At 40.4% G+C, this 27,653-nt stretch overlaps 2 protein-coding genes across 2 annotated transcripts; one reads left to right on the forward strand and one right to left on the reverse strand.

The window, feature by feature from the left end:
* Positions 1-296: 296 nt before the first annotated feature.
* On the forward strand, positions 297-8,902 carry LOC125191078 (polyadenylate-binding protein 1). Its single transcript, XM_048088539.1, has 6 exons — positions 297-501; positions 621-723; positions 6,809-6,879; positions 7,772-7,963; positions 8,049-8,173; positions 8,543-8,902. The coding sequence occupies exons 1-6, from the start codon at positions 346-348 to the stop codon at positions 8,586-8,588; spliced, it is 693 nt and encodes a 230-aa protein (XP_047944496.1). The 5' UTR covers positions 297-345; the 3' UTR covers positions 8,589-8,902.
* Positions 8,903-11,296: 2,394 nt separating this feature from the next.
* Positions 11,297-14,626, reverse strand: LOC125189088 (microfibrillar-associated protein 1-like). Its single transcript, XM_048086283.1, has 2 exons — positions 13,321-14,626; positions 11,297-11,759 (listed from the first exon to the last, which is right to left on the reverse strand). Exons 1-2 carry the CDS (start codon positions 14,505-14,507, stop codon positions 11,645-11,647), a joined length of 1,302 nt encoding a protein of 433 aa, XP_047942240.1. The 5' UTR covers positions 14,508-14,626; the 3' UTR covers positions 11,297-11,644.
* Positions 14,627-27,653: the final 13,027 nt, after the last annotated feature.

Here is a 27,653-nt window from a genome sequence, read left to right on the forward strand (position 1 = left end):
TTGCATTTGTTAATAATTTTTCTTATGCTTTTGCTTGTTTCTTTTTACAATAAAAGATCGTTAATACACTATATATTCTATATATAAGGCTTAATATTTAACTTTTGCATGATAAATTATGTGTTTTTTTGCCTTGACTAATAGTTTTGTGTCATGTCTTCTCACTGGCTAAAAGAAATAATTAAAACTTTAATTTTCTATTAAAACGGAATAAAATATTCTTCTCTAAATCCGATTGAATCCAAACCCAGGACCTAAAATTTTTGTTCCGTATGCGCACATATATATATATATATACACACAGTGTATCTCATTCTTAGACCTACTCGCATTTGCTAGAGAGAGATGGAGCATCAGCAGCACGAGCAAGACGACGACGTTTACGGCGGCGACCTGCCCGACGAGGATTACATGGAGTCCGAATTTGACCCTTCTGCCGACGCCGACGCTGATGCCGAACCCGACCCTGATGCTGAAGCCGCCTCTGAATCCAAAACGCAGGTATTGGGCGCCACTTGTTTAATTGACGGTTATGCTTAGGGTTTACTTAATTATTGGTTTTGGAATTCAAGGAGTTGGATTTTTGTGTATGATATTGTCGATGCTTTACAATTCTGTAGGAGTTGGAGAGCATGAAGAAGCGGCTGCAGGAGATTGAGGAAGAAGCAGGCGCACTTCGCGAAATGCAAGCCAAGGTTGAGAAGGAGATGGGGGCGAATCAAGGTATTGTCGAAATTCGCTTACATTTTAAATTTTTTTATACTTTAGAGTTACAATCTGGGATCTATAGCTTTTAGGTAGTTTTTTGTATATAGCAATGCATAGTTTAAACGTTTCATGGTGAAGATATTGGAACTGCCTATAATTCATTTTTACCCTAACCCCCAATATTCAGTAAAGTAAAATGCACAGCAACCTTAGTCTAGGAGAAAAGGCTTATGATGCTGTCTTGAATTGTTTGAAGCTCCGGACCTTGATATGATTGGAAGTTGAAGAAGGATATACTTTTTCATGTGCTTTAAAGGCAAGGAACTAGGGTGGACCCTTAAACGAAACCTAAATGGTCAAATTTTCATATATGTTTGGCCTAGCTTACAGTCTACTTGCATGATTTCTAATCTCCAATACATGGATCGGGATCTATAAGGGGAACATATATACCATTAATCTGAACCAAACGGGACCAATATTTTTGGGTAGAAAATACATGAACTGGAAAACAGATCCATAGTTTTGTACTTAACTTCACTAATTCAATAGCCCATACTCAGTACAAAGAGTAAATATATAGATTTTACTAAGATAAAAACCATTGGAATTCAGTGTTGCATAAATTGTATATTTTTTAAAAAATTTGCACACCTAACTGAATTAAGAGATTCCCTGTTGTACCAAATATCAGAGCAATATTGCTTGGATGTTACTAAAGTTGTAGTTAGAAAACAAAAGGATAGATTCCTGATTACTTGTGGCCTATCCTTTCTGATTTATATTCTTTAGCTGGCCTATCTGTTCATTCTACCTGTGCTTGTAAGACATTCTACTCAATGTTGTAATCTTCCTAAGGCATAACTGAGGCATTTATAAGGCGAGGTGGTTTGAGGCTTATGCCTTAGACTCATTGTCTCCCCCTTGTTTTGCTCTTCCCTAAGGGGTTGCTTTGATACAAGATCATAATGCCCATAGGAATGTCCATGAATTTTATCATCATCTTGATTAATTAACTTTTAGGTATAAAGCATTTCTATTACATCATGTTGTTTGTAAGAGCTCCCATCCTTCCACCAAATAGTCTGTTTTTTTTTTCATGGATACTCGGGTAAATACCCTTGGATTCATTGTTTGCATACTGGCTTCATATAATTCAAAAAACACTAGTTTTTTGGGCCCAAAAAATAGACCCAGAAACCATTTAATAGCCTAAAATTTCTTCTTGTGACTCGGCATCTTAGCGGACCGAGGCGTGTGCCAGTCCGGCAAGGTGTTAGACTCAAACCCATCCAGCAAGGCATGTGCTTTGAGGCATTTTCTGGCCATCTTGAGGCGTATGGCTCAATCGCTTTCAACTTTGTTGAATGTTTTTGGCCTGCCTCTAAGACATCATAAATCGGGGCGCAATAACAGTTACATAAGAATTTGAATCAAATCTGGAAGAATTTGAGCCAAATCAGGAAGAATTTGAGTCTAAAGGAAAACTGAAGTGAATATGCCTTGTATTTACTGTGGATGTGTTATTGAAGTAAAATGAAGGGAGAAGAACAAATAAATTATTTGTATAGATGTGGCGCTGGTTTTTGGAGCAATGGCAGTTCAGTGAGATACGATTTAAGGGAGGAAATATGACAGATGTCAACATTTATTGTGTTTAAGTTATTTTAGGAAAAAAATATTTTAGGTTTTAGGGATTTAAAAGGCCTCGCCCGCCTATTTTAGGGTTTCAGTATTTGAAAAGTCACAGCCACCCCACCTGCACCGCAGACGCCTCTCCCGCGCCCCTTTCATCTCGTTCTCCCCCTGAGGCAATTCCGTTCGGCCAGCGCCCCTAGCACACTTTTAACAACACAGGATGTCAGTTAGAAGTCGGACTTTGACAAAATCCTATCCTTTTTATGGTAGGTGAATCTCACATCGATTGATTGCCCATCAAAAACTGGATATGATTGTTCATTATGCGAAGTTTATGCAATTTGATTTCAAAGTTAATTATTTCAGCAATGCCATTATGTCTTCACCTTTCTTCACAGCTGTAGTGCAATATTTCTTTCTTTTTCTCTTAAGTAAGAAGTGTGAATGAAAGCTTTTGTTCCTCTTCCTCTCACTTTAAGCACTTATGTTATGTACCAGTCACATATAGTCCTTTTATACCATGCGTGTGGTGTCTTTTCTTCCCTTTATGAAATTTTTCATGCTCTCGGTCATCCATAAGCAATTTAATACAGTAAAAGGAAATTTCAAATCAAGCCTAAGAGGACTTACTTTCTCACCAATTAATATACTCATTTCTTTGTAAGACACTATTTCTTTATTCGGAAGGGCAAACGGTCATGAAGGGTCTTTATGGTATGCATTCTTGGTGCAGAAGTATGCTCTTCCTACATCTTTAGCATATTCCAGATTTTCAACTTTCTTAATAACCTTATTTTTCTGATTAGATCCGATTGTGCCTAAGTTACTTTTCCTATGCATATCCAGTTATAGTAGGGGCATACCCAGTTATAGTAGGGAAATTAGGTTTGGGACGGAATTTTGATGCAGCTCAGCTAGTAAAGTATATTTCTTGATATATATAAATTGATAAATTTATAGTGATAAATTTAATAATCTGTGTATTTTTGTTGATGAATTTTGGATGCTAGCCAAGTCTAAGTTAATATTTAGCAGCTAAAGTTTCATGTGAAGCTGGACACATTTTCTATTGCTTAAATATTCTTACTGTATTTAGCAGCTAAACGTTAATATCTCTGTGAAACAATTAGACCTACACTATTTTCATTCCGTGTGCCTAATTTGTCCCCAAATACAAATTGATCATAATCAATTAAAAGAAAAGTAGAGGCTATTACCTGGTTGGTTGATCACTTTGCTCTTATATTCTGACTAAACCTTTATTATGTAGTTACTTTGGAAGTTTAAGCAATGAAAAGTTTAAACCTTTCCTGGTGAAGATATTGGAACTGCCTATGATTCATTTTCACCCTAACCCCTAATATTCATAAGTAAAATGCACACCAACCTTAGTCTAGGAGAAAAGGCTCAGGATGCTGTCTTGAAATGTTTGAAGCTCCAAACCTTGATATGATCAGAACTCGGAAGTTGAAATGGAATATATGTTTTCATCTAGGGTGGAACCATAGACGAAACCTAAATGGTCAAGTTTTCATATTTGTTTGGCCTGGCTTTCAGTCTACTTGCATGACTTCTGATCTCCAATACATGAATTGGGATCTGTAGGAAGAATATGTACACCATTAATCTGAGCCAAACAGGAACAAGATTTTGAGTAGGAAATGCATGAACCAGAAAACAGATCCTTAGTTTTGTACTTGACTTCACTAATCCAATAGCCCATTACTTAGTACAAAGAGTAAATATAAAGATTTTACTAAGATCAAAACCATTGTAATTCAGTGTTGCATAAATATATTTTTTAAAGTTTGCAGACCTAACTAAATTAAGAAATTTCCTGTTGTTCTACTGTAGGATGTTGATAAAACTGTAGTTAGAAAACAAACGGATAGGTTCTTGATTACTTGAGGCCTATCCTTTCTGATTTATATTCTTTAGCCTGCCTCTCTGTTCATTCTACCTGTGCGTGTAAGACATTCTACACAATATTGTTATCTTCCTAATGCGTAACTGAAGCATTTCCAAGGCGAGGCGGTTTGAGGCGTATGCCTCAGATTCATTGTCTCTCCCTTGTTTTGATCATCCCTAAGTGGTTGCTGTGTAACAAGAGCATAATATGCCCATGGATTTAACTTTCAACTTGGTTAATTAATTTCAAAAAAAAAAAAACATTCCTATAACATGTTGTAAGAGCTCGCATCCTTCCACCAAATAGTCTGTATTTTTCTTGGATACTCGAATTTAAATACCCTTGGATTGATGGATTCATTGTTTGCTTACTTGCTTCATATAATTCAGTAAACAATAGTTTTTGCGCCCAAAAAATAGGCCCAGAAACCATATAATAGCCTAAAATTTCTTCTTGCTACTTGGCGCTCGAGGCGTATGGCAGTCTATGATGGTGTTAGACTCAAACCCACCCAGCAAGGCTCGAGATTCGAGGCATTTTCTGGCCTCCTTGAGGCGTATGGCTCAACTGCTTTCAACTTTATTGAATGTTTTTGGCATGCTTTTAAAACTTAAGCAGTGTTGTTAGGAGCGCGGAGCGCACCGAGGTTATTAGGTAAAAATCTGGGGCACGGGGCAGTAATAGGTAAATAAGAATTTGAATCAAATAAGGAAAAAAATTTGAGTGGATGAATCAGGAAGAATTTGAGTTTGAAGAAAATCTGAAGTGTATATACAATGTATTTAGAGAACTGTGGATGTGTTATTGAAGTAATATGAAGCGAGAAGAATATATAAATTATTTGTATAGATGTGGAGTTGGTTTTTGAGCAATGGCAGTTCAGTGAGATAAGATTAAGGCATGAAGTCTGACAGATTTCAACATATATTGTGTTCAAGTTATTTCAAGAAAAAAAATGTTTTAGGGTTCAGGAATTTGGAAGGGTCATAGCCGCCTATTTTAGGTTGTCAGCATTTGAAAAGTCACAGCCGGTCCACCTTAGCCCCAAGTGTCTCACCTGCGCCCCAGGCGCGCGCCCCCTGCATCCCACTCGCCCCATCCACCCTGGGGTGATTCGAGCCTCACCCGGGGCATACTTTTAGCAACACTGGACTACGTCAGACTTTGACCTATCCTTTATTTGGTAGGTGAACCTCACATTGATTGATTGCGCATCAAAATCTGGATAGGATTTTTCATTTTGTGAAGTTCATGCAATTTGATTACAAAGTTGATTATTTAAGCAATGCCATTATGTCTTTACCTTTTCTTCACAGCCGCAGTGCAATATTTCTTTTCCCTTTTTAGTAAGTAAGAACTGTGAATGCAAGCTTCTGTTCCTCCCTCTTAAACCACTTTTCTTATGTACCTGTCACATATAGTCCTTTCATACCATTCACGTCTCGTGTCTTTTTTCTTCCCTTTTGAAAATTTTCACGTTCTCGGTCATCCATAAGCAATCTAATACAGTACAGGGAAATTTCGAATCAAGCTTAAGAGGGCTTACTTCCTCACGACTTAATATTCTCATTGCTCTGTAAGACACTATTCCTGTATTCGGAAGGGCAAACAGTCATGAAGGGTCTTATTGGTATTCATTCATGGTGCAGCACAAGTATGCTCTACCTACATCTTTAGTAAATTCCTGATTTTCCTTTTATCAAGTTATTATGTGGAGTTGTATTTTTATTTCTCCAATTGCTTTATCACCTCCTCAACTTTCCCAGTAACCCTATGTTCTGATTAGATCCAAAGAGCGAAATTGTGCCTATGTTACTTTTCCTATGCATAACCACATATAGTCGACATATTAGGAGTAGGATGGAATTTTGATGCAGTTCAGCTAGAAAAGTTTATTTATTAGTACTATATAGGAGTAGTAATTGATAAATTTTCACTAAAGAATCAATGAATATTCCTTGCCTTTTTAATGTTGATGGTAATGCTATATTTTGTTCATCCCAGGTTTCATAACTTTTACTTTGTGTATTTTCTCGCTCCTATATAGTGATATAGGGATAAATTAATAATGCAGTCAGTTACTGCTCTTTGGAAATTGTTGGGTTTCTGCATTTTTTGAAGAAAAAGTTGATATGTTTATTTTTGTTGATGAATTTTAGATGCTAGCCAAGTCTTAGTATTTAGCAGATAATATTTCATGTGAAGCTGGATTCATTTGCTATTGCTTAAATTTCTTGCTGTACTCAAAGTGTTAATATCTTTCTGAAACAATTGGACCTACACTATTTCTTTCCGTGTACCTAATTTGTCCCCAAATACAAATAGATCATAATCAATAAAAAGAAAAGTTAGTTGGCTATTGCCTGGCTGGGTTGATCACTTTACTCTAATACTATGATTAAGTTTATATTTAGAGGCAACCACATGTTGCTCGTGGGAAGAAGGTAGATGAAAGAAAAATCGTAATCTTAATATTGTGAATGCTCGACTAATTTGCTGAAGATCTGCTTGGAATTTTTAACTAAATACACTTTTTCTTCTTTTGGGCTTTAGAAGAAGGTGGTTCATCCGTTAGCCAGGCTGAAAAGGAAGAGGTGGATGCTCGATCCATATATGTTGGTAATGTAAGTTTCTCGGTCCATTTTCTGTCTCTCATTTATTAGTGGTCTAGCTTGCTATAAATTTTATGTTCGTTATTTTGCTTTGTGCAATGCCACAAGTTTGCAGGAAAGAAGAATGGCACTCCTGTTGTAATATATATCACACATATTGTTGTGACTTAATATGTCATATCTTGTACCGAAATATGTAATGCATTAAATTATCACTCTGTTTGGTGGGTTAGATATATCTCCTATAGTTCTGAGCTCAAGTATGTAGTCTGATATCTACAATACATAGTTTCAATATGATTTACAGGTTTATTCTTTGAGCTAGTTCTGTACTTCTATATTTTGTTGAATGTTGATGTATCATTATATTTATCTTCTATAGCCTAGATGCTTTCTATACACCTCAGATCAGTTTTGTGACTAATGCATGTGTCAAACTAATGCGTAGATATGTAGGATCTCCATACTTTCATAATTTGTAACTAAGAACTATATATGTGAACTGAGTGCCTTTGGGCTTGTAAGTATTTCCATGACCTAAATGCTAAAAAGATAATTTTATGCTATGGCCTGAATCAAACTCTGTTGTTTGTGCTAAAGAGTTGCATACAAGTTTATTGCCTGATTATCAGATGTTTAATGCCTGTATGTTTGTAATTTTATCTATGGGTTTAGTAGGTGATTGGTGTTGTAGTTAATTGCATGATTGCTGTTGTCATATCTATTTGCTGCCTTATTCGAACAGGAAAATGTTAATTACATCTACTATGCTACCCATATATTTGATTTTGAAAGTGTGCTTTTGCTGTATGTTGTTTGTTACTTAGTTTATATCCTAATTGCAAGCATATTATGTATCTGCTTGGCTTAATTGAGCTTTATTTCGTTTTTTCTCCAAATACAGGTTGACTATGCCTGCACGCCAGAGGAAGTTCAGCAGCATTTTCAGTCTTGTGGGACAGTAAACCGGGTCACTATACTGACAGATAAGTTTGGCCAACCCAAAGGTTTTGCATATGTAGAGTTTGTAGAGGTTGAGGCTATTCAAAATGCTGTGCTGCTAAATGAATCTGAGCTGCATGGCCGCCAACTGAAGGTTCTTGTACTTACCTTGGTCTGTGGTCAAAGTTTTGGGGAATGTATGCTAATCACTTCAAATCATGTGTATTGTTGTTTAACAGGTCTCTGCTAAGAGAACTAATATTCCTGGAATGAAACAATATCGGGGAAGGCGTCCAAATCCATATTTTGGTTCAAGAAGGCCTTTCATGCCTGGTCCTCCTGTCTATCCTCCTTTTAGTTATGGGTGAGCAAACCAAATGCCCGTGTTTTGGCTGAGCAAGGATAGTCATAAATTGCATTCAATGTTTTCATTCGCCCTTTGTGCCTCTGGCAGCCCAAATATAATTTGCAGAGTTCTGCTGGAAAAGAATTTCTTACCGCATTAAATGTGTATAAACACTTGTTAATTTCAACTTTCCCATGTGCATAAAAAATTGTTAAAAACCAGACAATCACAATGTATTTATCTTACCACTATGGAATGAGTGCTTTTACCTAAAACTAACTACAATCTCATCTGTTTTGCCACTCTATCACAGTAATGCAACCATTGGCTTTGTATCACATTAGATGAATATTCCTTCATGCCTAATCTTAATACTTGCATGTGCAGGAGGGTTCCAAGATTCAGGCGCCCAATGCGCTACAGGCCGTATTGATGAAGATTTTTCAGCAGCCTACCGTGCGGTTGAGGAATAACTTGGGTTCAAGCAACTCCTCCATTAAATTGTATCTTCATATGATATACTTATCCAGATAGCTATATGTGGTTAATGGCTAGTTATTCAAACTTCTTGTAACTTTTTATTGTAACTTGAGTTAATTTATGACTGCTTATAGGCAAAGGAAGAGAGAAAAGCTGATAGCTTAGGGTCTTCTTATAGTCTATGGTTTTCTAAGAACCTCACATGTTGGTGTGCACTGTAGCCAACTGTTCAGTGATTACATCTATGCTAGCTGGATATTTGTGACATTATAATTCTCTATCTCATACTGCATGCATTAATGTTGATGCCATTTGGAGATTTTAGTTCGGAAATGAGAAATATCTCTAGAATCATGACTAGCTGCAACACAAGGTGGGTGTTGACTATAACTGGTTAATCATTTTAGTTGTCCGACATTACGAGTTTGGTTCACTTTTACCATAAATGATAGATAGATCTCACTTTGTACTAACTTATTTCACTCATATTCTACTATTATAAAACTAATACCTCATCCGTTCTCTAAAATATAAATTCTTTCTTTATGGGTAGGTCTCCTAAAAATAGAAACTTTCATTTTTAGGAAATTTCATTCTCTCAAATGAGGTGGAACCAATTTTCCACTAATATATATTTTTTTCTATATCTCTCTTATTTTACCATTTTGCATTAAAATTTGTGTCGTTTCAAATGTTTCTATTTTTAGGGGCGGAGAGAGAATATAAAAATGAGTTTCATATTTCATTAACTTTTTTCCACGCACTTTTCCTTATATTTCTTAAAACTTGTGTTGAAGTCAACTGAAATTCCTAATAGCAGGCGGAGGGAGTATTGTTTTATGAAAATGGGAATCCGAGCTGCCATTTTTAATGCCCGCTGAGTAAACTCACGTTCCTATGAAATGGGTGGCTAAGCCACACTATTAAAATGCATTAGTGAGATGACTATGTTCTTGTACGGAAATTGGGATGTAGAAGGTTTTTAGCAGGCTCACTACTACTCCCTCCGTCTATGAATAGGAGTCTCATTTTTCATTTTAGCTCATTCGAGAATAGAAGTCCAGGTTCATTTTTACTACAAAATGGTAGTAGGATCTCATATTCCACTAATTCATTCCACTCACATTTCATTTGAAACTAATATATACAAGTGGACCAATATTAACTAAACTTTTTCACTCATTTTCGTTAACATTCCCTAAAACCTACGCCGTTAAGAAATGAGAATTCTAATGACGGCCGGAGGGAGTGCAACCTTATTGGATGAAATTGTTGAGATGGTTCAAGAAACTCTTCTTGATACTGATGGAGTCTGCAACCATAGAGGCATTAGCTTATGATAGTGTGAAGCCAAAAATATTGCATTTCACTGAAGATATGGATGATGTGAAAAACATAAACTAGTGTGAGTATCTGTTGTCAATGCTATCTAAAACACATATAAGTTGGTTGAAGCACACAACAAGCGTTTTCAGTGGGCCTTTGCATTTTATGATTGTAAGTACTATTTTAATGCATGATGTTGTTATTTATAATATGGGGTATTGACATTGTTCTAACAGTTTTAATTATTTTTCTTTGTGCAGTTATTCTATGTGGACCGTGTTGTCCATTGCAAAAGAACTGTTGTACTCAATATCCAACCATGATGGGTTAGACTTATGCACTACCAAGAAAAAGACAAGATGAAGAATTAAAGGCCAGTGAACTTGGCATGAGATTTCCAGTGCCACAATTTGAAGTACCCATGTGTATAAGAAGTGAACCACACCAAGAAAATGTTGGTAAGGTGAATAATATTAAGAAACAAAAAGATAATGGTGAAGGAACACAAAGCCCTAAAGTGAAGTTTGTTAATAATATTATGAATGCTGTGAAAATGTTGGTAGATCCTACTACAAATCTGATAAATTTATTGAAGCAAACATCAACTGAAAAACTAAAGCAAGGCTGTTTCAAAATAATTTGTGATATAGTAAGAAAAATAACTGGGAAAGATAATCAAGAACTTGATGCTATCGTGGATCATATTTCATCTTTATCACAGTCAATGACAAGGACTAGAATGACGCATTGGAATCCTTACTGAAAGCAACACAAGAACGGAGTTGCTAGACAACAAAAATGAATTTCCAAGCTTCAGTCTAGGTTTATCTAATAGTGAAGTAAGTCAACTTTTCATTAAGTGCTATTAGGTTCATATCGTAACTGTCATTTAAATTATTGGTTTGGTTTGTATAAAATTATCAGGAAGAAAATGATCCTGAAATTTATAGTCAAGGACATGAGTCTATACCTCATGGTAATGACTGTGTGAGCATTATGATAAAAAGTGTTGGTAATGTAAATCTGGAAAATGTTAAAACACTATTTGCATTTATATTGAAAAGCAAATATAGATTTTTTATAAATTTAAATAAATTACTAGTAATATTATATTCTTGTGATTATATTTATGTTATACATAGATATCTTAATAATTAAAGGAGTATAATTTATTATTCCATATTAGTATACTCCCTCCGTCCCACAAGAATATACACTTTCCTTTTTAGTCCGTCCAAAAAGAATATGTATTTTCTATTTTTGAAACTATTTTCTCTTTAATGAGGAGGGAGTATTAGCTAGTGAAAATAAAATAGTTAATGAGATAGCAAAATATTGTAAAACAATTAAATTTAATCAAACAGTTAGCTGGTTTGCATGATTATGCCTGCGATTGGCAACATAGCAGCTCCAAAAATAGTCAGATCAATGCCACAAGTATGGAGCCAGTAAAGGAAGTCGAGGTACAGGCGATTCAAAGTACAACACTAATATATAGGTAAACCTAAACCATAATGAGCATAAGTTGTCAAAAGGTGCACTCCAAAAGGAACTTCGCAGGAGACTTCTTCACTACTAATGTATGCAGAAGAAATGCATACATATTCTGCATATATATTGGCTGCTTACTTGTGTCCCCCCCCAAATGTGGGATGCGATCTACATTTGTAGAACTTTTTGGTTTTATTTTGTCTCCCAATCCTTCATCTTTTTGCTTCCTTTAGGTTTCTCTATAGGTGCGTTCATTCCAGCCATTTTTTGATTGTACTTGGCCCGAAGAGGATCATTGTAGGTCCATCTGCATAATCAGCAAAGACAATAATTCAAGAATTTCTGCTATTCAGAGTCTCTCAGTACACTACTACTGTAATGACAAGTGAATTTAGGATGAGAAACATGACAACATCATTTTATACCTGATAGGATAATCTACATGAGTTAAACCAGCAGACACATCATAACTATCAGAATGTTATAGCAAAACATGATTTGGCTAATGATTGCTTCGCTTTAGTTAGCAAAAGCAACATAGTGCAGATACAATAACAATATAGCAAAAACATAGCATTGCTTCAAATATTCAGGATTAATAAAGATCCTCCACATATATAAAATGCACCAGCAATTAATGTCAGTCTAACTACACTTGCACCCTAGTCGGCCTAAGGACCAATAATGACCACATAAGTCCTCTAGAAGAAGCCAGAATATAGTGATGAACATTTAAAATAAACTGACAAAATGAAGATTCAACGAATCAATGGTTGAAAATAATTTCAAGGATGTGGATAATTCGAGGAAAAAATAGAAATGTAAGGTAAGAAACTTGAAGGGGAAACATGAAAATTTGTGATTTTGTGTCACTAGCAGACAGGAAATGTAGTACTATCCGATAGCATCTATAAGAGCAGCAAGAACTAACAATATAACACAGCACATTAAATGCCCAGAATCACCAATCTCAACTCTCCTAAACTCATTAATCCTCTAAAAATAAAATAAGAACACAGAGTCTCACTTGAGAAACAGCAGTTGCAGTTTTGTTTTGACTATTCTGGATAAGATACAGAGATTATAACCAAAAACAAATTGGATAAAGGACTACACATAGGTGCTATGATGGTCCTTCATGATAGAACAAGCATGTAAACCAAGAGTTTTGGAAGCTACGATTTAAAACAACAAAAGTCTGTCTCTATAACTAATGATACATAGACAAGCTACGATTTTGTATTTTGTACAGCAACTAGTAACATGAATTGTAGAGTAGACTCATCAAGTAGAAATCAGATGCACCTCAAAACTGACTTTCCAAAGACACCCATAGTAATACACATTGTGGCCATTATTATTGAGCATACAGTATCATATACACATCACAGTGATCACACAAAAATCTTGGTTGCTACTGCCAACTTCATGAAGTACCAGGAAGTTTCATCTATTTATAATATGATATTGAACTGTAGTATAAAGCAATTTATGCATAGTGGGCCTCTAGACTTGCATGTTTCAAGAATTATATACCAGCGAACTTATTAGGTTCTTTGAACTTTCATTGAGCTATCACCAATTCACCATATAGCAAAGTTGCAAACCATATAATCCCAGAATCAAATTTAACCCCCAACATGTTCGATTAGCGAATCCAATCAAATAAAACTGTGGTCAGCATGAACTTGGGAACTAAATAAAGAAAAACTACAATAGCTCATTTAGCAGAAAAAAGTTTCATATTAGTCACCCATCGTTCATATCACCACCACAAACATTTAGTTAGGTAACCATTTATATTGGGCACAAACACATTACAGAGATTCCAAACCCAACAAGAACTCAAGCATAGAACAAGTACTTACGGAGTATTCCAGTCAGTCGTATCCTCATTAACAAGATGAGTCCATTTCGTCCTCCCACTTCGGCCAAAGTGCTTAACCTGCATGACCTTCGGCAATATAGTCTTGTCCATCTTATCTTCTCCAGTGGGATCGGAGAAATCACGAGTGTAAATGGAATGAGCCCCAGCTGTTCCGGCATGATCATCAGCATTCGACTGGAAGAAAGCACCCTTATGGTAGTATTTCTGCATAAATCTCCACTTTTGCTTGGACTGTGACGTAGGTTTAGGATTCTTCCTCTCCCACTCTTTCCTCTCTTCCTCCGTCATGTTCCTGACCCTCTCAATCTCCTCTTTCTCCTTCACCATAGCATCCCTGTCCTCTCTATCCCTCTTAATCCTAGCAATCTCTCTCGCTTTCCAAGCCTCGTACTCCTCTGCCTCATTCACATCATCGTCGGTATCCACATCAGCAATATTGGCATCCAACTCCATGTTCCTCTGAACCTCAAGATCCTCCTTAATCTTCTCAACCACAATCTCCTTCGTCTCCCTCTTCCTTTCCTCAATCCTCCTCTTCGCTTCCTCCTCAAGCGCCCGCTCCTCTTCCTCCAGCCTCTCACGCTCCGCAATCGTATCCCTCTCCGACTTGGGAACAAAAACAGGCTTCACCATGGCAATGCCAGTGGTCTCTTCCTCCGAATCAGTCTCATACTCCGACTCCTCCTCCTCTTCCTCCTCGACCTCATCCTCCTCCTCCTCCGGCAGCAGCGCCGCCTCCTCCTGTTGCCTTAGCAGCAGCTTCTCCCTAATTTTCCTTCTCCTCTCCTCCAAGGCCTCATCGTCCTCCTCCTCAACATCCATCCCTTCCAGCCTCCTGCTCTCCTCCTCCACAGTCGAGACAATCTCCGCTTGCCTAATCCTCCTGTGATCCTCCCTAACCTCATCGCGATTATCAATCCGACTCTGAGCCAGACGGCGCAACCTAGGATCATCCTTCCGCGCAGCGTTGGAGGCGTCGTTAGAGGGGAAAGCTTTCTCGAGGGCAGCCGACCTCGCCATCCGGATATCGCCGCCTTCATCGTGGTCGTCCGCCCACTCCGGAGCTTTTCCCGGCCAATACCTTTTCACTTTGGTCTGCCCGATTTTACCCCTGAGCTTATCCCTAACCGCAATCACTGTATCGCTAACCCCCGCCGTCACCGACATGGCTACGGATTACTGAATCTCCTTGCTCAATGCTCCAATTTGAATTCTTATTTTCGTGTTCAGTCGAGAAAACCTAAACGAGAAATTGGGATTAATTAAGGAGTAGAATTAGAAATGAAGGAGCAATAGCTTGAAATAAAGGACAACAAATTAAGGCTGCAACTATTTATTCTTTTTATTTTAATATTTTATCGAATTAAATACTCACTACTTATTGCCTTTTTAAAAAAAAAAATACTAAACAAAAACACGTAATATGATCGTTCATTTTGTATTAAAGTATTTTAATTTATGAACAAATTTTGACAAGATTATAAATTAAAAAAACCTTATTAAAAAAATAAAGAAAAAAGAAAAGTTAAAGCTGCATTGATTCACAATTTTGGTTTAAGGCACAACATCAATTGTTGTGTTTATCAGTAGAAAAAAAAGAAGTTAAAAGCTGCATTTGATTCTCAATTTGATTTAAGGCACAACATCAATGTTGTGTTTATCAGTATAGTGGGAGATCTCCATAGGAAAACCTCAAACTCAAATTGAGTCATATTCGGGTCGGATCTGGGCAGGGCCGGGTTAGGATATTCACGACTCTATACAAACGCACATAGCACCTTTATGCTCGGTCCTCAGATAAATAATACCCTATCAGTTGTCAATAACATTTATAATAAATTGAATGTTGTAACATGCATGTGGTAAGAGACTAAGTTTTGACTTTTAATGATTCTCTGAAACCTCGAGGAGGTGGGTATGGCAGGTGATGAGGCTCGTTTCATGCATGTGTTTTATAACAAAACTGCACTGAATTCAGCAAACTAACGACCCTTTTTGAGCCAAGTGTATGTAGATTTCGCCGGAAACCGAAGATTACATCAATTCAGAGGGAGAAAGCAAAAGTTCGGGAAAGAAGAGAAAAGAGGCAGTTTTTGAGCTGATCAAGTCACATTCCAACCGGAGCCAGCCAACCTTACGCTGGAGAGAGATCATGAACTCCATGAAGGAACAAACTCTAACACTCCACTCTAGAGTGTGAAAGGCAAAAGCGTCATTTCGGGAGAGGGGGGGGGGGGGTGGAACCCTAGGGATCAGAGCCCTACGCCTCCCTGTATAAAGGAGCCTTGCACGCTAAGAGAAGGGAGTTCCCCCACATTTCATTTCTTGATTAGTAGTTTAGGGGGGTTCTCTTTAGAGTAGGTAGGATCTCTAGCTCTCTTCCAGAGCTGAAATCAAGGTTCTCTTCAGTTCTAAGCTTTCCAATCTCTGCACACACTTGTTTTCTTTGCTTTCCTCATACAATTTCAAGTTCTGTTTTGTAATTCCACTCCAAGAAGGGGTGATGAAACAATTTCCTGCTTTCTTAGCTTAGATTATGTTTTATTTTCATGTATTGACTCTTGCTCCTGCTTTGTTTAGTTTAATTTGAAGTTTTTGTTTTCGTTCCTTAGTTTTGTGCTCGTTATGTTTTAATGCTTAGATCTGTTGTTTTCTGTTTCAGTCCTTGTCTTCCTTTTAGATCTACATGCTTTCTTTTCATTTCTGCATGCTTTAGCCGTAATTCTTGTTTTTACGTTGTCGTAGCTTAGATCGTAGAAGTAATTTTAAGTTTTATGTGTTTTGTTGTGTTTCGTCTTCTTCAACTTTTCAGATCGTTTGCTGCACTGTTTTCTTTACGTTGATCTGTTGAGGAAGACGATTCTGTTAAAGTTAATTTGCTTTCGTACTGTTTTGCAGGGGTCTGACAAACCCGTTTATTCTGTTTCTCTTTTTATAGTAATGTTTTCCGAGTTGATCAGTTAGGTAGTTGAGTTGATCAGCTTAGTTAGTTCTTTCCTTTCCGCACCAATAGATATTTAACCCACCCCCTAAAGTAAAGCATGGCAGCAGCCAAGCCCCAAGCGTGGGATCGATCCTTACTTCCCTATACTAGTTTTTTTAGTATTAGTGGGTTAAGGTTTTTGACGCTGCATCCTTTCCAACCTCTCATTTCCTCTCGCTCAAGTCAGAGCCACTCAGCTTGATCAGCCCAACCCTCTACCAGATCCACTCACCCGCATTTTGTAGGTGAAACATGCATGAATAGGCTGGCTTGATCAGGTCGGATGCCTAACTTGAGCAGCTTATGACAACAGAATCAGCTTTCAAGAAGAGTGAGACGAGAGCGAAAAGGGTGACCGTCAGCAGGATACTTGAAAAGGAATCACATTGTGAAGAAGTGTGGACCGCTTCAATATATGAATAACTTATGAATCCAAAGTGGTGTTTCACGGCCAATAAAGGACACAAACGAGAGAACTGGTGAGTTTGTAAATAATATTGTGTCAATATTATTGTCTCAGTATACACCAAGGAAGAATGGTTCAAGGCATTATGTCCACTAGGCCGCCGATATACCCGATAGTGTTGACTATGGAAGGTTCAAAGCCCCAAGCTACTGTTCCAAATGCAATATTATTTCTCGAGAATTGAGCAAAAAGTCTGCATGCATGCATACATGTCGTGTGTTGGTTTGAGCTTGTAGCGCTTTAACCAATATGGGGATTGTTGGAAAACGTGTGGGATTATGACATCCTTTTGGCTTTTCATCTTTTGTAACCACCAATTCCTTAATTGATGCAGTTATAAAATATAAGACTTGGAGCCTAAGTACATTATATTTTAGGTTTTATTTATTTATTTTCCTTTTCTGCTTATTTTCATTTTAGTTATTTTCTTTTTAGTGTTATTTTCCATAAGTTTAGGATTTCCTTTTGCCTATATAAAGGTCTCATTGTTGAACTTAAAAGACAGACTTTGATTATTAATTCTACACTGAGTTTATACTCTGAAGTTCTCAATAAGTTTGAGTTCTTTATTACCAGTTTAGTCATTCTCATACGTTTCTGCGTTATTTTGCATCATTTGGTATCACGATCCAGGTTGATTATCAATGGCTGAACATAGACATGACGACAGACGTGGCGATGCTCGTAGTGGCGGTTGTGGTGGGGGACGTGGAGATCTCCCAAACGAAGAGGCTGCGCGACAACGTGATCTGCGCACAACATCGAGATTAATGATCGGAGACAACAGGTTCGATACCTGCAGCGATGATTGGCGCGACTGGATGAGCGTCGGCGGAAATCCAACCCGATGAGGTCTAATGCGCTAGAGCATCGTTCGATGGACGATCTTCTTCACATCATCTGATGCAGATGAACCGTCGAAGAATAGTAATAGAAATATGTTTTCAATGTAGGTGTATGATACGTGATGCACTTGTTATTAGGACTAAAAATACATGCAAGTATACGGGGTAGATCTAGTATAGCTAAATGTCAGTATAGGATTGTTGAACACGGATAATATAATTGCAACTGGCTATTATGTACTAAGCGTCAAATACTATCTAGAGAAACAAGAGAATTTTTAGAGTTTTGAAAATAAAAACAATTAAAAGCAAGCAAATATCCTAACTTCCGTTTCCGACGCAGAGATGTGGACTGATTACGACTGTTTGATAGTTCTGCTTTGTTTTTTTGTTCCTTTTGTTCATTTGGCTACTAGTTTAGTGTTGATAGCTTGGAGCATCCCGACTTGTGGGAGCTCCAACTTATTTTTCCTTCATGTTCTAGTTTTAGATACTAGTCACTTTTGGGCTATGATCATGTTTTGGAACGTTATATTTTGATTTATTTACGGGTTGGGGGTCTGCCTAAACCCTCCGCCCACTATGGGCGTTTTCGATAAAAAAAAAAAAAAACAACTAAATGCAATTAAAAATCACAAAGATAAAGTATGAGAGATAAGCGAATTCTAGGGATGTGCGTTCACAGTTATGGTTATACAAATTCCAACTACAATACCCTAGCACAGTTTATACTTCGATAGAACGAGTCACACTAGTTATGCCCATGCGGTACAAGCGTAGATTACTAACACTAGGGTTGTCAATTCTAGATTTGTAACTCCTAAAGCTCCTAAGACCCTTGAAAAGTCCCCACTCTCAATTAACAGTGCCGTTTTAAGGGAAGCTAACTGTAGTGTCTACTAAGTGGATCTAACTCGCCAACCTCCTCTCACGATTATGTAGCAAGTTATATTAAATCTTCATCGAATGTGTCACTCAAGCATGAAGTATTACAGAACAACTTAGGGAAGAAATGAAGTAAAAACAAAACGAGTATTAAATAGAAAACGAAATTGTATAAACCAATAAAAGTTACTAACACATCGCTAAAATCCTATGAATTTAGTTACACATGAAAGGATAAGCTAAAAACATAGATTGTAGGGAAGTCATAAAGAAAATAAGAACTAAAGCAAATAAAATTCAAAGATTGAATCCTTGTAACCTTGATCTTTTCTTGATTCCTTCTTCAACCCCTTGCACAATGAAGAGCTCTCAAATTTATGCTATGGAATTAATTGGCAAAAAGATGAAGAATGAAAGATTAGGGTTGGAGGAGGAGATTATGAAAACTCCCCTTTTTGGGGCTTTGGAAGGGTGAATTCTATGAATGAGGTTATGGGGTATATATAAGCATAAGGAGGATTTAAATTTGGTAAAAAGTATCCTCCAAGGAATAGGAAAGATGAAATTTTCGTTCCTCGTAGTACAAGGAAAGATGAAATATCTTCTTTCATTCTTTAAATTTCCGCCTAAACTGCATTTGACAGCTTTGCGCAATTTTGGTATAACGGCCATAACTCTCTCCACAGAACTTCGAAACGCGAAGCTCTTTCGAAGACGAAAATAATGACATGTAGAAATCCCTGATCGAACTTCAGGATCGACGGAAAATTGAGTTTGAACACAGCTGTCGTGCGCCGCGTTTTCCCAGCGGCCGCTGGCAAGGGTGTAGCGACCGCTGGAGAGTGTCAGCAGAGCCTTCTGGAGTCTTTGCAGCGATAGCTGCGCTTGTTCCAGCAGCCTACTGGGCGTCCCTTCAGTTTCAGCTTCTAGAAATTCACCTTTTTATGCCCTTTTTTACCCTCTATTTTGCATATTTCTCACAAAACACGTAAAAATACCAAAATGGATAAAAATACCTTCGTGAAGAAGGCGCCGGAATTGTGGTATTCATACGTGAATTGATGGAAGTTCTTCGTTAAGGGAAGAGTGCTCTTAACAAACTGGTGCTTTCATCCAGTACTCATGGATTTAATCGATTCGCCCGCCCCCCCTCAGCCGGTGTTGACAGGGGGGAACACCCAAGAATTGTTGGTCGGCCCCTCACGGCGTCAGGCAGTAGCCGGGAACCGGGAGATTAACAACCAACCGCGGCTGCCGCAGCGTGATATCATACGCGAGGTGCACCAGCCGCGCGGGAAGGAGACCGCCGACCCTCTCACGCAGTGATTCTACAAAATTATGTCACGCTTTGATCAATTGGAGATGCGCATGGATGCGTCGGATCGACGTATCAACAATTTGGAAGTAGCTCCGCTATATTTAGAGATCTTTTCGGAGGATGATGAGGACTCCGATGATAGGGAGTATCGCGCCTACAGGGAGACTTATATGCCACACCGGGGTTCAAACCCTAGACTTATATGTGGACGTCATGATGCTTTCGCTGGGCGCGATTACCGGCGCAGGGACGAAGGTTCTCCACGGGATCCCCATCGAAGGCGCACGACAAATTGGGACGTGCCGGTGGCACGACAACGTGGGGGATACAACCTCCGCCGTCCCACGGCATGGCATAGCCCACGTCAACGCGATCAAGGATACGATCGTCACGAGGGTGATGATCGATCTGGGGTTTCGATGCGAGCGCCTCACTTTGACAGCTCAGACGCAACGAATTGGATCTCCCGCGTGGAATATTACTTTAACCACAAACTTATGCCGGAGGAGGATAGGTTGCACTATGCGGTTATGTTGTTCGAACCCCCTGCGACCGAATGGATCTTTAATTACCAGAAGAACAATCCTTACGTCACGTGGCCCGAATTTTTGGAGGACGTCCGCCACAGGTTCGGACCCCAGAGTTTTAAGAATTTTACTGGCCCTCTCGCCAAATTGGTACAGACAGGATCGGTTGGAGAGTACCATGACACTTTTGAGAAATACTTGAACAAAGTCCAAGGCCTTTCGGAGAAGTCATTGATCCCAATTTTTATTGAAGGTCTTAAACAACCGCTATAGGAAAAGGTGGAGTTGCGACAGCCACAATCATTGGCAGAGGCTATGGCTTTGGCCTTGCGACTGGGGGCATCATAGGAGAACCCAGTGCAGCAATCGTTCTCTAATCAGAAGCGGCAGCGGCCGTCCCGTGACTCTAGACTGTCGGCAGGAGTGCCACCTACCAGTTCCTGTCAGCCACAGCGATCCCTTCGGGCCGTGACGGGGGTGGTCCCAAGGTAGTGCCGATTAGAGTATCCTCAGCAGAGAAGTCGGAGCATTCACGAAAAGGGCTCTGCTGGCATTGCCCTCAGAAATACGTTCCGGGACACGTCTGCGCAGTAAGAATGCTATGCTATGTTGGGGAGGACGATGAGGATATTGCAGAGGAGGGACCCAAGTACCAGCAGCTCGAGGACCACGTTATTACCACTGACCTCTCCCACCTACAATCCTTAGACGGCAACAACCGTTCGAGACCGTTTCGAGTGACCGAGAGTATCGGCTCGACGGAGGTGAGCGTCTTTATTGGCACAGGGAGCACACATGATTTTCTTCATCCTTGAGTCACAGAACTCCTTCAGTTATCTCTGACTCCGATTAGGCCCTTTCGCGTGTATGTCGGGAACGGGGCGTCCATTTTGTGTTTGCACGTCTCTCGCCGCACGAAGTTGCTTCTACAAGGTACCCTGTTTTTGATTGATCTACATATCTTAGAGGTTCACGGTTCAAACATTATTTTGGGGATGTATTGGCTGGAGTCGCTAGGCAAGGTATCCGCGGATTTTGTGGGTAAGACGTTGGAGTTCCGCCAGGGCGAGCGGACGATTGTGCTGACAGGGGATCAGCAGGGACCGAGAGAACTCTCTTTGAATTCTCTGATGATGTTGACGTCTTATTCTCCGGTGCACGAGTTCTATGAGATTGTTCCCTTGGAGCCGGAGGAGGGCTCAGACACTCGCTTGGTGACTAGTAACGCTTTCCCAGAGGAGCTGCCACCAAAAATCCAGAGCATTTTGGAGGCACATCAGCAGGTTTTTGACGTCCCGGTCGGGATGCCTCCTAAACGAGCATTTGATCATCAAATCCACTTGTTACCCAACACGAAGCCAGCCAACGTGCGTCCCTACCGTTACCCGTATTTTCAGAAAAATGAGATTGAGCGGCAGGTACAGGAGATGTTGGAGCAGGGGATCATTCAGAGGAGTCAGAGCCCTTTCTCGTTGCCCGTCTTGTTAATTAGGAAGAAGGATGGGTCTTTCCGGTTTTGTATTGATTATCGAGCACTGAACCTGGCCACGGTACCAGATCACTTTCCAATTCCTACAGCAGATGAATTATTTGATGAGCTGGGGTCGGCCAAATTTTTCACCAAGTTAGATTTACGATCTGGTTACCACCAAATCAGGATGCACGAGCCAGATATTTTCAAGACAGCTTTCCGCACACATGACGACCATTTCGAGTTCTTGGTTATGCCGTTCGGCCTGACCAACGTGCCATCTACCTTTCAGGCGGCCATGAACAGTATATTTCAGCCATTTCTGCGTAAATTTGTCATCGTGTTCTTCGACGATATTTTAGTATATAGCCCATCCCTGGAGTACCATTGCACCCACTTGGCGCAGGTTTTATCTCTCTTGCACTCTCACCAGTTCTTTGTGAAGTTGGCCAGGTGTTCCTTTTGCAGCACCATAGTCGAGTATTTGGGGCACTGATTAGTGACGGTCTCCTCAAAGCCGACCCGACAAAGCTGGACGCTATGACGGCTTGGCCGATTCCCACGAATGTGAAACAGTTGAGGGGTGTTCTGGGTTTGACAGGTTATTATCGCCGTTTTGTGGCTCATGATAGCTAGCTGCCCCGCTGACGGATTTGTTGAAGAAGGACTCGTTTGAGTGGGGTCCTGCAGCGACAGGGGCGTTTGACGCTCTGAAGGTGGCAATGACATCAACCCCGATTTTGAGCCTTCCCGACTTCACAAAGACATTTTGTATTGAGACCGATGCGTCTGACATTGGCATAGGAGCGGTGTTAATTCAGGACAATCATCCTATCGCCTTTTTCTGCAAAAAATTGGGTCCACGACGTCGGGTAGCGTCCACTTATAATAAAGAATTGTTTGCTATTGTGGAAGCTGTGCACAAGTGGCGTTAATTTCTGTTAGGGAGAGAGTTAATCATTCGATCGGACTAGAAGAGCTTAAAGGAATTATTGCAACAAGTAGTTCAAACCCCAGACCAACAATTATATGTACGGAAATTAATGGGGATCGAATACAAGAAGGGAATTACTAACAGAGCGGCTGATGCTTTGTCTCGACGGGATGAGTCTATTCCGCAGCTGGACATGGCGTCGGACCCACAGCCGGATGATCCGTCAGCGGCAGCAACTTTGCTGACCGCTATGGCGCACCCAGTACCGCGGCTGCTGGAGGTTCTCCGCCGTGAGACAGCTTTGTTGTCGGATTTGTTGGCCCTATGCGAGAAGATTAGGTCCGGAGAAGCCCCATCTTACCTGTGTCTGGTGGACGGGCTGATTTACTTCAATGGCAGGGTGCTCGTAAGCCCTACGCCGTCTATGAAGAAGCTGCTACTAGAGAAGCATCATTGCACGCCTCTGGCTGGTCACACGAGTCATGAGCGCACCTTCCGGCTGTTGGCTGTGGTTCTACTGGCCGAAGATGCGGAAGGAGGTCAGGGATTTTTGGATGCCTGCATCGTGTGTCAGTCAACTAAGTATTCGACGCAGAAGCCAGCAGGGCTCCAACAACCGCTACCGGTTCCTTCTCAAGTGTGGGACGATGTCTCTTTGGACTTCATCACTGGTTTGCCTCAATCTCGAGGGTGTACGAGGATCATGGTGGTGGTGGATCGATTGTCAAAATATGCACACTTCGCCGTGTTGCCAACCCAGTTTGATGCGTTGCGAGTGGCTCACTTGTTTGTCAACACCGTTGTCCGCAATCATGGGTTTCCAAAGACATTGGTGTCAGATCGTGACTCGGTATTCTTGAATGCAGTGTGGGAGGAGATTTTGCGCCTTAGTGGCACAAAGCTCAATTTTACTACGACGTATCACCCGCAATCTAACGGGCAAACGGAGATTCGAAATAAGGGGTTGGAACAGTACCTTCGGGCATTCACCGCGGATAGACCATCGACGTGGTCGAATTTCTTGCCGTGGGCTGAGTTGGCACTAAATTGTTTTCACCACGCAGGCCTAGGTACCTCGCCTTTTCATGCCTTGTACGCGCCGCGAGCCACCGCTCCTGGTGGCAGCCCCGCCATCCATCAAAACTCCACCCTTGGTGGCTGATGCACTATTTTTTAGCACTAAATAAACCTACAAGTATACAGAGTATATATAGTATAGCCAAAGGTCAGTACCGGATATCGAACACGGGGAAGGCAAACACAAAGTGTCTATCCTCTACTAAGACTCAATTACTATCTGGAAAAGCAGTAGGTTTCGGAAAACTTTTGAAAACTAAAAACAATAAAAAGCATATAACAACTATATGCAAATAAAACACGAAGATAATCGATAGAGATAAGGGAATCCCAAAGATGTGCGTTCACAGTTATGGTTATACAAGTTCCAAACTACAATACCCTAGCACAGTTATTACTTTGATAGAACGAGTCACCTAGCTTATGCTTATGCGATGTAAACGTTGATTACAAAATTAGGGTTGTCAATCCTAACACGTAACTCCAAAAATCTCCTAAGACCCTTGAAAAGTCCTCACTCTCAATTCACGGTGCCGTTTTAAGGGAAGCTAACCTGTAGCGTCTACTAAGTGAACCTAACTCGCTAGAACTCTGTCACAATTATGAAGCAAGCTATATTAAATCATACATGATTGTGTCACTCAATCATGCAGCATCAGAACTACTTAGGGAAGAAACAAAGTAAAAACAAAACGGATATTAAATAGAAAAAGGAATTGTATAACCAAAGTCGTTACTAACACATCCCTAGAATCCTATGAGTTTAGTTACACATGATGAAATAAGCTAAACACATAGATTGAAGGGAAGACAATTTGAACATAAAACTAAAGCAAATAAAACCCGTAGGTTGAATCCTTGTCGTTCTTGATGTTCTTGAAATCCTTCTCCAACTCCTTGCACAAGTGAAGTACTCTAGCTATTGATCTCTATGAATTATTTTGCAAGTAGAAGCTCTCTCTTTTTGATGAAGCTTGAGGTCTTATTTATAGGGGAAAACCAATCCTTGTTGTAGAAGGAAAAGATCTTCAAAATATGGTAAATCTTGGAGCAAATCTAGGGCATCTCGAATTCGCGGCACCTTAGCCGGCGGTCGTCGCGTTGGAGTCCAGAGAGTCTGTTTCCTCGGCGGTGGACCACCGCACGACTTCCGGCGGTCGCCCGGCGAGACTTCTCTTCCAAGCGTATTTTTCCGAGGCGGACCACTGCATTGACCTGCCCGCCGGGCGCCGTCGGTCGCCGCACACGTCCGCGGTGGTTGCCGGTCGCCGTTTGACTCCAGATTTCCAGACTTTGCGTTTTGTCTCCCTTTTTCGGCTCAATTATGCACGTTTCTCAAAAAACACGTCAAAATACCAAAATAGAAAAAATATGCAAATAATGGACGTGTGGAGTGACTTTGGCATAAAAAACGGACCAAATAACGGCATTAAAATAGTGCAAAATCCGAGCGTATCAGTGGCAGACCTGATTAAGCAGCGCGTCGAACTCCTGACTGACCTTCGTAACAATCTTAAGAAGGCGCAACAGCGGATGAGTGCGGCGGCGAATAAGCCATAGGCGTCACATCGACTTCAAGGTAGGGGATTTTGTGTGGCTGAAGCTGCAGCCATACCGCCAGCATTCGGTAGCGAAGCCAATTTCCGCAAAGTTGGCAAGGAGATTTTACGGGCCATTTGAAATCTTGCAGAGTATCAGTCCCGTGGCGTATAGGCTGCCCTCCCCGAGGGCAGTAGGGTGCATAACATCTTCCACGTTAGCTTGTTGCGGGCTTTTGTGAAGGGTGATCCCGTGGTGCCATTTCCGGCTAAAATCAGGGGTCACCGGCCGATTTTCCACCCTATGTGCATCTTGGACTCGCAGGTCATGTGGTATAATGGGGAAATAGTGGAACATGTGCTGGTACGCTGGTCCGATGGGACGGAGTCACCCTCGTGGGAGCCTTTATCCGAGTTACGGAAGCATTTCCCAGTTATCCCTATTGAGGACAAGGGCGTTGCTAAGGAGGGGGGAGTTGTTACGAATGCACTTACACCGACAGCGCAGGAAAATGGTGACGGGAGAACAGGGGAGCAGTCGGTGGACGGAACAGGGGAACAGCCGAAGGAGAATGATGAAGAGCTATCGGAGGAGGAGGAGTCTCCGATTGGGAATGAGGACGGATCGCCGGAGGCGGATGAACTGCTTGTAGATGCAGCACCAAGAAAGGACGCCGGAGGGAGACAGCTCCGACCACGAGACCAGCTCAAGCCGCCGGAGCGTCTCTAAGATTACGAGTACAAGTAGGCGTCGGATGGCGAGAAGATATTTTTATATTTCTTTTTATTTAATTATTTTAGTTGCGTAAGAATTATTTAGTTTTTCCCTTTTGCTAAACATATTTTCATTGAGCAATTTATAAGCTCCGTCGGGTTTTCTTTGTTGGTTCTTTCCCGATGTATAGGATTAGGTCGAACCAACCCTAGGGTCCTTAGAGGGTATAAATAGGGCTTTAATTAATTCCCTATTCAATTAATGAAGAATTATTTGCCCAACTTACTTGCGTAATACTCTCGTAAACCTAACTCTCTGTCGACGGAGGAAGATCTCTGCGCCAGATTATTCGTTTCAGCCGCCGACCTTCGTGACGAAGGCGCCGAAATCGTGGTATTCGTACGTGAATTGACAGAAGTTCTTTGTTAAGGGAAGAGTGCTCTTAACAGATCCCCGAACCATCCAAGAATTGTAACAACAATATATTGTCGATGCCGGTCTATGATAAGCCCGTGTACGACGGGGATATATTGTTGATACCATTGTATGATAAGCTCGTGTACGACGAGGATATATTGTCGATGTCGGTGTACGACAAGATCGTATACGACGATGATATGTTGTCGATGTCGGTCTATGATAAGCCTGTATACAACGAGGATATATTGTTGATACCATTGTATGATAAGCTCGTGTACGACGAGGATATATTGTCGATGCCGGTGTACAACAAGCTCATATACGACGATGATATGTTGTCGATGCCGGTGTATGATAAGCCCGTATACAACGAGGATATATTGTTGATACCATTGTATGATAAGCTCGTGTATGACCGGGATATATTGTCGATGCCGGTGTACGACAAGCTCGTATACGACGATGATATGTTGTCGATGCCGGTGTATGATAAGCCCGTATACAACGAGGATATATTGTTGATGAACAAACATCGCCTCCTTCTATGAAATTTGACGATGCTGCCAAAGACGAGGGCTTTGCCGTCATTGTCAATGATGAGTACAACGAGGCTGAACGAGGAAATTGCATCCTGAAAGCTGATGAGATTACAGAGAAATCACTTTACAGTTCTGATGGCTCCCATGTTTGTGAGGATTTTGGTGGTTCGGCACATGCTTGGTTAAGAAAACTAAAGCGGTCGAATCTATTAGGTGGGATTTTCGGTGAAACAAACAAAAGTGAGTTAGCTGCTTTTGCATCGTATGCTTTGGCCTTCCCAAGTAACATTGTGGCTCTTGTTGACACATATGATGTGATGCGAAGCAATATTCCTAATTTTTGTGCAATTGCTCTAGCTATGCATGATTTGGGGTACTAGGCAGTGGGTCTTGCCTACTTCGCATGTGAGGCTCAAATTTTTTTTGAAACCATTGAGAAGGAGTTTGGAGTGCCAGAATTGTTGGTGGATGTGAAACGTGGTTGATAGTCCTTGGTCAGGCAGTCTGTGTTGTGTTAAATTAGAGGTGCGATCAACTGATCAGGATAAAATCCCAACCTAGCTGAGTCGTTGGCACGAAGACCGGAACCTGGTAT

This window comes from Salvia hispanica, chromosome 5 (assembly GCF_023119035.1).
Source record: "Salvia hispanica cultivar TCC Black 2014 chromosome 5, UniMelb_Shisp_WGS_1.0, whole genome shotgun sequence".
NCBI classification, from domain to species: domain Eukaryota; kingdom Viridiplantae; phylum Streptophyta; class Magnoliopsida; order Lamiales; family Lamiaceae; genus Salvia; species Salvia hispanica.

Excerpts from the sequence above, each read along its gene's own strand:
- LOC125191078 (XM_048088539.1), top strand. The coding sequence starts at position 346 with ATGGAGCATCAGCAGCACGAGCAAGACGACGACGTTTACGGCGGCGAC. Across the intron at positions 502-620 it reads CCTCTGAATCCAAAACGCAG|GAGTTGGAGAGCATGAAGAA; the intron begins GTATTGGGCGCC and ends ACAATTCTGTAG. Across the intron at positions 724-6,808 it reads GGAGATGGGGGCGAATCAAG|AAGAAGGTGGTTCATCCGTT; the intron begins GTATTGTCGAAA and ends TTTGGGCTTTAG.
- LOC125189088 (XM_048086283.1), bottom strand. The coding sequence starts at position 14,507 with ATGTCGGTGACGGCGGGGGTTAGCGATACAGTGATTGCGGTTAGGGAT. Across the intron at positions 11,760-13,320 it reads ACGACTGACTGGAATACTCC|ATGGACCTACAATGATCCTC; the intron begins GTAAGTACTTGT and ends CTGATTATGCAG.